Raw genomic sequence first — 12,176 nt, 5'->3', positions numbered from 1 at the left:
TATTTATTTAACTTCCTTAAGGTATACAACCCTCTGAGATATCTGTGACTTTCAATTCTGGCCTCTTGCACACTCCTAATTTTCTTTAACTCCATCAATGGCAGCCAGGCTATCAGCAACTGCTTAGAATCTAAGCCCTGGAATTTTCTCCCTGAATCTGTTTCCATAGTTCATTCTCCTCCTTTAAGTTGCTACTTAAAGCCTAGCTGTTGAACAAGCTGTTGCTTACTTATCTCAACACCTCAAGTAGCTCAGCAAAGTTTGTTTGATAATTGTTCCTGCAAACTGTCATGGGAGGTTTTACTACATTCATTTTGCTATATAAATGCAAGTTGTTGTTAGTATAGAAGTAGAAAATGAAGAATCAAGATTGTAAAAATTACTTCCAATGTTTATTGGCAGAGATTGAACACTTGTTATTTTACCTTAATAGTGAAATAATTTGCGGGCAGTTTTGCCAAGAACTTCACAAAACTAAAGATCTAAAGAAATGGCTTTCCATTCTGGGTGTAAACCATGGCAATTGGATAAAAGCCATGAAAGGAAAAAATAAATTGTACCATTAAATCTGCCAACACTTGGACAGATGTGAGAATTCACAAAAAAAACACAACCATCTTTAAATTTTAACAGGAAAATTTAAATATATTGACTTTAAAAAAACTGAATAAATTACTCCTAATTTAGTACTGACTTGGAATAAAATTCAAACTTACTGAGTTGCCAACCATATTTTGGCCCTGGTGCAACCTATGATGTCATGCAACTCTTTGGGAAGGCTTGAATTCATCCTTTGTTTTGTGTCAAAAAAAGATCGCAGTAAATGAAGTGCCTGAATAAATGAAAGCAAAACAACAAGTTATTGGCTCCACTGACAGTATATGCTTAATTTAATAAAATTCTAACCTTGGCAGCTGACAGGTATGTGACAACTCTTCAGCATTTTCTCAAAATTAACTTGAAAGACACACAAAAGTGCGTGTGGTTTACAAGCTAAAGGTGATTACAATTTGTAATGAAATCCACAGAGGGTTAATGTACTATGATGGTCTTTAATTTAAACGTATTAACTTTGAAAGCAATATCCCTGTGAACCTCCTTCAGGGAGAGAAATCTGCCAATCTTACCTGGAGTGGCCAACTTGTTATGAACCTAGAGTTATAAATAGGCGACTTTTAACTGATATGGTCTAGAAGTCCCTCAATTGTATCCAAATGCAAGCAAGAGTCTAATATGAATAAAATTGGATATAACAGCTGGCTTCAACTTTGGCATCTGATACAACAAAAGCAAAATTCATCCAGTCAACTCTGCAAAGATTCTGCCAGTTGGATATCTCCTACTGATTACATCTTCAATATTACTTGAAGGAAACATTGAATATCATTTGAAAATAACACTGATACTAGCAAGGGTGCAGAATGTACTCGTCAGAATGATGTCAATGCCCATCAAGCATGACTTGCTAACACTATGTCTGCCCAAGTTAACAGAGGTTTGAAGGACAATCTGTCACACTTGGCTTGCAACAGGTGCTGCAATAACCAACACGAGGGAAAACCCTGTTTAAAGTAAACAGCCTGGACATTAGCACACTGACCAGAAGCTGAACTGGAGAAGTCATATAAGTATTATAGCTACAACAGCGGGTTAGAAGCTAAAACTCCTTCAACAATCATCTCACCTCCTGAGTCTCCAGTGCTTGTCTTATTATCTACAAGGCCTAAATCAAGAGGGTAATGGAATATTTCTCACTTGCCTGAATGAGTGCAGCTCTAATAGCACTTAAGAAACTTTACATCATCGTGGGCAAATTAGCTCACTTAACTGGCTTCATTTCCACACATTCATTCCCTCCACTACCAATGTCAGTAGCAACAGTGCGTGCCATCTACAAGATGCACTGCAGAAATTTTAAAAGAATCCTTAGACAGAACCTTTCAAACCCATGACCACTCTCATTTTGAAAGACAAAAACAGAAGGTAAATGGAAACATCACCACTTGTATACCCAAAATAAAGATGCCAATCTTGTGAAGGTACAACACGATTGGAACAGTGTGTACATTAAACGGCAGCATCAGAAAGCATACAATCCTAGGCAATTCCACAATGATCGACTCAGATCAATCATTTGCTGTCCTGAATGGTGGTGGACAATTAAATAACTGATTTGACAAAGATCGTAAATATAACAGTTTTATACAAGTGAAATATTTGGCATTTATCTACTGCAAGTCATCTGAGGTCAAATGTAAAGCTGATAACATTAGTTATATCTGGTAGCCATAATAGCCCAGACATTGCAGTGGTAATGGCAGAGAAACTGGTGGTGTTTTCCATTAATGCTTCACTGAAGTTGACAGCCACTTTTGGAATTTGCTCAGAAGCAGAATAACAGAATACTAGAAGTTGCTGTCAGCGATTCAATCTTCCTCCGAAGGCTGTGCTTTAATACCATCAGCCAAAAGCAGTGAATTGGGAAAACATTTCCTTTTATGTTGCTGGTCTTGGTGTGAAACCCTTGTAAAAAGTTTCATTCATTGACTGAGGGGTATCTATGTTTTTAAACAGTGTACTAACTTCATAATTTATACTAAAAGCCTCTCAGTCACCGTGAAAGTTAATTTTACATTTGTAGAACCTCAATACCAATATTAAAAATCTGCATAGTTTTAAAATGTTGTTTTCACTTATAATTATTTGAACCATTTAATAATATTAAATTTTTAGACTTAAAAATAAAAAAATGAAGGCTTTCAGTATTTTAAATTTTGTTTTGCAGTTTGATTGGCTGCTGATCCAGCTTGCCTATGACTCCAATAGGACCCTGTAATGCCATGTTGGTGAACTGACTGGCCTCTATCCTTGACACATAGTCAAGGTATCAAAACATTATGCTAGATGCCTGGAAGTCCCCTTGATTTGGCACCAGATTTAAAACTACAACAGGAAAGGGAAAGACATGCCACAAAAGATTGCTTCGTCTGTTGGCAGCTTTCTTTGATGTCAACCACAAACACAGTTGTTTTATTGCTGATCATAAAATCTAGTCCGTTTTATTGAAACATCTTCCAAATGCAGTAACCTGTTATAGTTTAACCCATCAAGGTTACAGGAATGCAACGAAAATCCCAAAAAACTCAATCCCATTTGTTTGCCAGCCCATCAAAATATTTCCAGAGCAGTTTCAAAACCCAATCCAGAATCACAAAAAGCTGGCTCAAACATTTAGAATTAGAAGATCCAGGAACACAGATTACAACAGGATCTGGACCAGCTGGGCCAATGGGCCGAGAAGTGGCAGATGGAGTTTAATTCAGATAAAGGCGAGGTGCTGCATTTTGGGAAAGCAAATCTTAGTAGGGCTTATACACTTACTGGTAAGGTCCCAGGGAATGTTGCTGAGCAAAGAGACCTTGGAGTGCAGGTTCATAGCTCCTGGAAAGTGGAGTCGCAGGTAGATAGGATAGTGAAGAAGGCGTTTGGTATGCTTTCCTTTATTGGTCAGAGTATTGAGTACAGGAGTTGGGAGGTCATGTTGCAGCTGTACAGGACATTGGTTCGGCCACTGTTGGAATATTGCATGCAATTCTGGTCTCCTTCCTATTGGAAAGATGATGTGAAACTTGAAAGGGTTCAGAAAAGATTTACAAGGATGTTGCCAGGGTTGGAGAATCTGAGCACTGGGAGAGGCTGAACAGGCTGGGGCTGTTTTCCCTGGAGCATCAGAGGCTGAGGGGTGACCTTATAGAGATTTACAAAATTATGAGAGGCACAGATAGGGTAAATAGGCAAAGTCTTTTCTCTGGGGTCAGGGAGTCCAGAACTAGAGGGCATAGGTTTAGCGTGAGAGGGGAAAAATATAAAAGAGACCTAAGGGGCAACTTTTTCACGCAGAGAGTGGTGCATGTATGGAATGAGCTGCCAGAGGAAGTGGTGGAGGCTGGTACAATTGCAACGTTTAAAAGGCATTTGATGGGTATATAAATAGGAAGGGTTTGGAGGGCAGGTGGGACTAGATTGAGTTGGGATATCTGGTTGGCATGGATTGGTTAGACCGCAGGGTCTGTTTCCATGCTGTACATCTCTATAACTCTATGACTGTAACTGAAATGGTGCATGGGTCCCACACATCAGCTTTGGCTTAGGGCTCGTATTGTCACTTCTGAATCAGAATATTATGTGCTCTGAATATGTAATTTAGGCTTGGTACCCAATGCATTACTAAGGAAGTGCTGCATTTTATCTGTTTCAAACATTTAGATGGGATGTTAAGCCATGGTCCTGTCTGCCTCCTAATTGGAATTAGGAGATATTTGCTGTGGCTTGACTAACATTTAAATCATTAAACATATAGATTAGAAGGTGTAAGAAGAACATATTTCCTTCCCTATATGGCATTAGTAAACCAGATGAGCTTTTATGACAAATGATCATAGTGTCATGGAATGCAATTTTCTCCTGCCTAGAGTTGGCTGGAACTGTAAATAATTTGGTCAGTTGGGCCCAAAGAGAAATTCACCCTGAATAATTAAGTGCTAAGTGAGAAGGTCCATCAGGGACTTGTCAATTAGGGCCCTTAACTCGCCACCAGTCTGATTACTTGCCTGTATTCCTGATGAAGGGCTTTTGCCCGAAACGTCGATTTACTGCCCCTGGGATGCTGCCTGAACTGCTGTGCTCTTCCAGACCACTAATCCAGAATCTGGTTTCCAGCATCTGCAGTCATTGTTTTTACCTACCTGATTACTTGCCTTCTCAATTGGTAGAAAAAGTCAGAAGTCACACATCACCAGGTTATAGTCCAATACAAAACAAAAAATGCTGGATATCACGGGTCAGACAGCATCCACGGAGATGACTTCTCATGAGAGCTGAACAAAAGTATGGAGGGGACAGCATTAATGCTGTAATGTTTCTTTTTTTGGGTGGAGGGGAGGTTGCGTGCTGCTGGGAATAGTGGGTGTAGGGTGCCGGTGAAGAAAAGATGTTTATAATTCGGATTAAATTATTGGAATGTGAGAATGGCAGAACTGTGGTTTGTCTTCTGCCAGATATGAAAGGACAGTAAGTGGGATGGGGGCATAACAACATTCCCACCCACTTTGATAGGGCCCTCAACCACAACCAAGCTACCATCTGTGCTTCTGCTCTTGTTCTTCCCATCACTCTCAACAGGGTGATTGGGTCCCCCTCGTCTTCATTTTTCATCCCACCAGCCTCCACATTCAAAGGATCATTCTCTGCCATTTCAGACAACTCCAACAGAAGGTCAGAACCAAACACATCTAGCCCTTACTCCCCCCAGTCTGCATTTCGCAGGGATCACTCCTAGTGATCACTCCAAGGACATCCTAGTCCATTCCACAACCAACACCAACTCCCCTCTCCATGGCACCTTCCCATTTAACCACAGAAATGCAATACCTGCCCTTTCACCTCTTCCCTGCTCACCATCCAAGGGCCTAAACAGACTTTCCAGATGAAGCAGTATTTCACCTGGATCTCCTCCAATCGTGTGGATTGTATTCGCTGCACCCAATATGGCCTACTCTACACTGGAGAAACCAAACACAGACTGGGTGACTGCTTTGCTGAACACTTCCATCGGTGCGCAAGCAGGACCCTGACCTTCTCGTTGCTGGTTATTTTAACACAGCATTCTGTTCACATGCCCACATGTCTGTCTTCGGCATGCTGCAGAGTTCCAGTGAATCCCAGCACAAACTGGAGGAACAACCTCTTATCTTCAGACTCGGTACTTTACAGCCTTCTGGGCTTAATATGGAGTTCAACACCTTTAAATTGTGAACATTTCTTTCAGCTTGTTATCATGTCCACCCCTTCCCTCATCCCAGTTACTGTCCTTTCAAGTGTGGCAGGAGACACGCCATTGTTCTGACATTCTCACAATCAGACCACTCATTCTGAACTTTCAATATATCTTTTCTTCACTGGCACCCAACGCCACCATCCCCAGCTCCTCCCTGCCCCAAACCAAAGCATAAATGCTGTACCCTCCACACTTTACTTCAATTCTTATAGAGACATCTAGACCTGAAACATTAGCTTGCTGTCTTTCCATGGGTGTTGTCTGATCCGCTGTGATTGCCAGCATATTTTGTTTTCAGTACAGATTCCAGCATCTGCAGTAATATGTTCCAGCATCATAGTCCAACAAGTTTATTTATAATCACAAGCTTTCGGACCGCTGCTCCTTTGTCATGTAGAGTGGAAGGAAGTGCACAGAATATATATCCACCTATATATTCTGGGCTTGTGCATCTCCCTCCATGCCACCTGATGAAGGAGCAGTGCTCCGAAAGCTTGTGATTTTAAATCAACCTGTTGGACTAAAACTGGTGTTGTGTGCCTTCTGATTTTGTCCACCCCAGTTCAACACCAGCATCTCCACATCATGGCAGGAAAAAATGGTTAATTTTGGCTGACCTCAGTCTAACTTGCAGTTTCCAGCAAGGTAGGGCTTCACATCAACATCAAGGCCAGCAAATCACTGAGAACCTCCTTGGTCAGGCCTTAACAAGCTGAATGGATATTGATATAACAAGCTCTTACTAGGGGTGTCCAAGAGTCACTTGCAACTCAAAGTACTCTGGATTACTAGTTCAATGAAATTACCACGAGGCCACCACCTCCCATGTTATGAATCAAATATGTTAAATACCATTTTTTTAAAAAAAATCAAGCAGATTACAGATGCCAACTCTCACAATTTCCTTGTATTGTCACATTTCAGCAAATGCACAATTCTTATCTAATAAATGGTGTAACTGACTAACTAAACGCTTTGTTTTGTGTTAAAATTAGCTCAATTTACATGTAAAGTACTGTTATTTAGGCTTCTATCCTTGGCAGACGGTCAATCAGTTCACTAAAACTGCTCCACAATGTTATTATAGACAAAAGGAAAACAAGTGCACTAATCTTTTCCTATTTCTTAACCAAGCAAAACGTTGCAAAGTATTTTCTACAACAGCAGCTACACTTCATAAGAATTTCATTGACTGTAAAGTGCTTTGACTTACCAGCGGTCTTAAGAATTGCTATACAAATGCAATTCTTTTTTATTAGAGAATGTTAAACTATGTCATAAGAATACTTAGAGGAAAGGTGTCCACTATAAAGGAAAGACAATATTAGATGCATCATTCTTATTAATGTAGACTAATTGACTGTGTGGTATATTTCAAATTGTAGTATAAAATTGAAAGCATACCATTTTGCAAAACACAGATAGAGATTCCTTCCTTCTTCAAAAAATTTAATCTGCTTTAATTGTTTTTCTGTCTTAATATGATGCCTCCAATTCAATTTTGGCCTTTAGTTAGTGAATGAAAGCATAACCAACATTGAGATCACATCTTCCATTTCTAAAAAAAAGTGATATTATGGTTCATAATTCAGTAATTCTAAATTTGCTTCTCATCTTACCAACTTGATAGAGTACAAATGTTACTTATGTATGTACAGTATATTTGACCATTTTGTACAGTGGTTTTTGTAACAGTACTGCATTTCAGAGGTAGGAGATGAGGTAACTATGTATGTGGGTTTTGAACATGACCCAAAATGGCAAACAACTGAAAAGATTTGCAGATGTTTCTTTGTGCAGAATCTATATCCTTATCATTTTGGTTAAAAGTCCACCATTAAAACATGTATCACATTAAAACAAAACCCTGGCTTAAACAAACTTTGGTCAATATGAGATTGGAGCTCTCTTTTGTGCTAAATTAATGAATTTCAGCCTGGGCAGCTTAAGAGCCATTATAGTTATTTATTCAGGCCAGATAGGAATGAGGATCCTACCTGGTTACTTCTGTCAAAAAATGCATTTGTGCAGACATCGAGCAAGAATGGGTTCAGGCTGAGATGTGAAACCCTCCAAAGAGCAAAACCTCATTAACTTGTATATAGAAAGTAGCCAGTGTTATGTCTCAGCTTTTATTCAATTTTGTTTACTCTTATTCACAAATTACATATTGCTATGAGAAAAAACAAAAATATTGCTGAAAAGGACATGTGTCAAAGCTTTTCATTATGCACTCACCAGGACAAATATAAAAATGCCAAAATTCAAATGATCATAAAGATTTATACTAACTGTAACCCGATCACAGGAGAAAATCATATGGATTGGTTGGTAATTGAACTACAACTGGCTCTCCATGATCCTGGGTAAAGGAGGAATAATCACTTTTCATTATACAGTTATAGAGTCATAGAGGTGTACAGCACAGAAACAGACCTTTCGGTTCAATTTGTCCATGCCGACCAGATATCCCAACCCAATCGAGTCCCATCAGCCAGCACTTGGCCCATGTCCCTCCAAATCCTTCCTATTCATATACCCATCCAGATGCCTTTTAAATGTCGCAATTGTACCAGCCTCCACCACTTCCTCTGGCAGCTCATTCCATACATGTACCACCCACTGTATGAAAAAGTCGCTCCTTAGTTCTCTTTTGTGTCTTTCCCCTCTCACCCTAAACCTACGTCCACTAGTTTTAGACTCCCCCACCCCAGGGAAAAGACTTTGTCTGTTTATCCTATCCATGCCCCTCATCATTTTATATACCTCTATAAGGTCATCCCTCAGCCTCCCATGCTCCAGGGAAAACAGCCCCAGCCTCTTCAACCTCTTCCTGTAACTCAAATCCTCCAACCCTGCCAACAGCTTAGGGAAGCTTCTTGAAGTTTGCTTTTGACAAAACTACAAATTCCCTCCCCCCCCCTCCCCCCATATGAGAAAGGAACTGCATGTGACCATAACAAAGTAACCAACATGCATGTGCGTACTCCAAGTTTCTGGAAGACAACAGTGATAGCACCATATGCAATATATACACACAAGAATGGGGATGTACAATTGACTGTCATGAAGGTGTTTCACTAACGTTTTAAATCTATCCAATCAAACAAATAACAGGCACAAACTTCGGTGAATACATTATTTTTTTTCCTCTTTCAGTTGAACAATGGATTATATTTGGCTTCAACTGGCCACTGGGAGCAAGCAAATGAGATTTCAGAAGTCTGCGGTAGAAGAATGTAGAAGTGGCAAGAATTATTATGAAGCAAACATTGTACCGATATACATTTAAGGAGAAGTGATGATGCAGCAGTAAAGTCACTGGACAAGTGATTCTGAGACCCAGTCTAATGTTCTGGAGACATGGGTTTGAATCCTGATATAGCAGATGGAGAAACATAAATTCAATAAAATCTGTAATTAAAAGCTAGTCTAAAATAAACAATGTAAGCATTGTTGATTGTCATAAAAATATAACTGGTTCATTAATGCTGTTTAGTGAAGAACATATGCTGTCTGTATTTGCTCTGGCTGACATGTGATTCAGCAATGTGATCAACTATATATATTGCTCTCTGAAGTGGCACATGGAGCAATGGTTTAGGGTGGGGTGGGGTGAGATAGGGAGGGGAGGGGTTGGGTAGCTCAACTAGCACTCACTGAGAAACAGGTGCTCGGGGAAAAACATCCCCACATTTCAGCTACCAAATCATGACCGGGACTTATCCCAATGCCCTGACCAAGACCTTTGCTCGCAAAAACATCAAACCATGACTCACCCACCACCATAGCAGTATCATTGAGTAATGGCAAGATATCAAGACCACAATGAACTGAGATGAACATAAAGATACTATAACCTTTACAACCCTAAAGTCAATACCTGACCACTTTTTATGGTTGCCATGATGTAACACAGGTGGACAAAGTCAGACGTCACTCAACACCAGGTTATACTCCAACAGGTTTATTTCAAATCACAAGCTTTCAGAGCACTGCTCCTTCGTCAGGTGAAGTCCTGATGAAGAAGCAGCGCTCCAAAAGCTTGTGATTTTAAAAAAACCTGTTGGACTATAACCTGGTGTCGTGTGACTTCTGAAATTATCTACGGCTGGCAGAACACAACAGGAAAGGGCAAGGTCACTGCTGGCAACTTCTCGACCTTTAGATTTTTCTGTCCCTTGTGTGACCAATTAACCTGGACCAATCACAAGGCAACAGTACAACTTTTATTTAACTTTTTTTAATGCACTGGTCCACTAACCCATTTTCGCATGGCAGGAGTTTCAAAACATCATTCAAAATGCAGTCAAACAAACAGGTCTCCAGACTCTCTGGTACAAAGCCTAGAAAACCTTAAAAAATGAAAATAAAATCATCTCTCCCACCCTGAACATAAAAATAAGTTAACCTTAAAGTTATGCACTCTTCTGAAAAAAACTGAAGAATTTTGCTGTGCACACATTAATTGCTTACATTTATGACACTGATTACACTTCAAGAGTATTGAAATTGTGAAAGACAAATAAATACAAGTTCTTTCATTCTTTTACATCCTATGGAAGGACGTGCCAAATATCTATATGATGGATGCAAAGTTCCATTCTTCTTCATTTCCGAAAAAAATCACACAAATGGAGAAATTTTTTTTTGTCATAGCCAGTGAGGCAAGTACTTGAAAATCCCCTGCTTCCTATGGAATCATAACTCAACAAAATACCAGTGCCTTCATGAGGTGATTGTATTAGGCAAAGGAAAGGTTAAAAAAGTGGTTTATGAGGTTTCTGTTGGCACATCAATACTTTGTTAGTTCATGCAGGATTGTAAGGAAGTCTTTGTTAATTTGCTTGTGGGATCTAGTTCTACAGGATCACATCACTGCTGGCATAAACTTACTGAACTTTGCAGAATATCAGATTACATGGCTCTAAATATAATTAACAGAATCTAATATTACAGGAATTGAAAATGAAAGGAAAAAGGAACACCTAACTTAGGAATTACTGTATTTGGAATTTTTGAAAATGCAAGTCCATGGAGAAAAATGAAGTCACTCACACCACCAAGTTGGAACCAATTCAATGTTTTTTGGCAAAAGGTTTCCAAAACTAAGGTGTACACAAATTGAAGTATTGAACCACTCCTAAACTGTTAAGTAATGCAGTCATGAGACAACTTTATTTTTTGAATGGAGTACAATAGAATCCTTGTCAGAAACGAGTTGTTCCTTGGTACCATTCATAGTAATGGTATCCAATATTGAAAGTTGTTCACTACATTCATACAAATTATAACTACTGGCAGATAAAACCAAAACCAAGCAAGTCCATTTGTATTCCAAGTATTTTAGTTTCCCTTTTATACGCATGAACCTTAAGTTCAGATGTTTTGATTTATGTGACAGTAAGGCTGGTGATAACCCATTTTAAATCCAACTTAAAAATCCAGACTTTATCCTTCAAATTAACAACTTTTGAGGGAATAGAGGTCATCACCAGAATTTAACTTAATTCTTCATCATGACAGTTATGAGGGGAGCTATTCTGACCAGGATCCTGCTGTGTGTGTACAATATGATAATCACATCAGTGGAAGAAAGCTGTTATGAACTAAAAAACACTTTTATGCCTATTCAATATACTTAAAATACACAGTGTACTGTGGCTCTCCTAGTAACACTTGTATAGATAGATCATTTCAGATTAGAAATGAACTTCAGTGGAGTCAAGTGAGGCAGATCAGTTACAAATTTGGACTCTGGGTCTCCAGTGGACTACAGAACCTTGCAGAGGTAATGATTGTGTTGTTGGACAGATAGCCCCACATTTCCATGAAACTTTATGCTGTGATGTGGACAAATGCAAATATGCTCTGCATCTGCCAAAAGCATCAGCACAGTTCCTATTCTGAGGTCAGACAGTTCTTCTGCTGTTTTACACTAATTTTACAAACCTGGTCTGCATATTTGCACTAGACAGACGAGCTAAACAATCACCAGCGAAAAGCTATTGAACTGCACAAGTGACCTACCAACAGCATTGTTTTAAAAGACAACCAAATTGCAAGTGAGATACTTTCAACATATTTCTACCTTGGCAAAGTACTAGATGACATTTCAAGCTTGTTTAGTCTTCTAAATTCTACTCTCTACAAACATAAGGTCAATCAAAACTCTGCTTTCACTGTCCGAAACTGCAGTAAGCTCTCTTCCTATATCATCCCTAACCTTGTGAACTACACCGGTCAAGCTCGTCCTTGAATGGAAGTTTCATTCTTGTTTCCAAATCCCTTCAAAAGTTTAGCCCCTCCCTATAAGTGTAATTTTTCCAGTCCTACAACC

At 39.3% G+C, this 12,176-nt stretch overlaps 1 protein-coding gene and 1 long non-coding RNA gene across 3 annotated transcripts in view; one reads left to right on the top strand and one right to left on the bottom strand.

Annotated features, from left to right (window-relative positions):
* The window catches only part of LOC122552760 (uncharacterized), a 91,891-nt gene extending 82,561 nt beyond the window's left edge, over positions 1-9,330 (top strand). Inside the window, exon 4 of the long non-coding RNA XR_006312482.2 lies at positions 8,996-9,330. This is a non-coding gene — a long non-coding RNA (uncharacterized LOC122552760). The remainder of the gene's footprint in view (positions 1-8,995) is intronic.
* thada (THADA armadillo repeat containing) overlaps positions 1-12,176 on the bottom strand; it is a 380,305-nt gene that overhangs the window by 145,714 nt on the left and 222,415 nt on the right. For both annotated transcript variants that reach the window (XM_043695686.2, XM_087991280.1), the window contains one exon: positions 717-832. In XM_043695686.2, coding sequence (XP_043551621.2) covers positions 717-832 — 116 coding nt within the window. The remainder of the gene's footprint in view (positions 1-716; positions 833-12,176) is intronic.

The sequence above is a fragment of the Chiloscyllium plagiosum genome, unplaced genomic scaffold (assembly GCF_037043375.1).
Source record: "Chiloscyllium plagiosum isolate Xiang-an unplaced genomic scaffold, Cpla_swu_hap1 HiC_scaffold_10, whole genome shotgun sequence".
NCBI lineage: Eukaryota > Metazoa > Chordata > Chondrichthyes > Orectolobiformes > Hemiscylliidae > Chiloscyllium > Chiloscyllium plagiosum.
The sequence above is the reverse complement of the archived record's forward strand: the minus strand, read 5'-3'. Positions and strand labels throughout refer to the sequence as shown.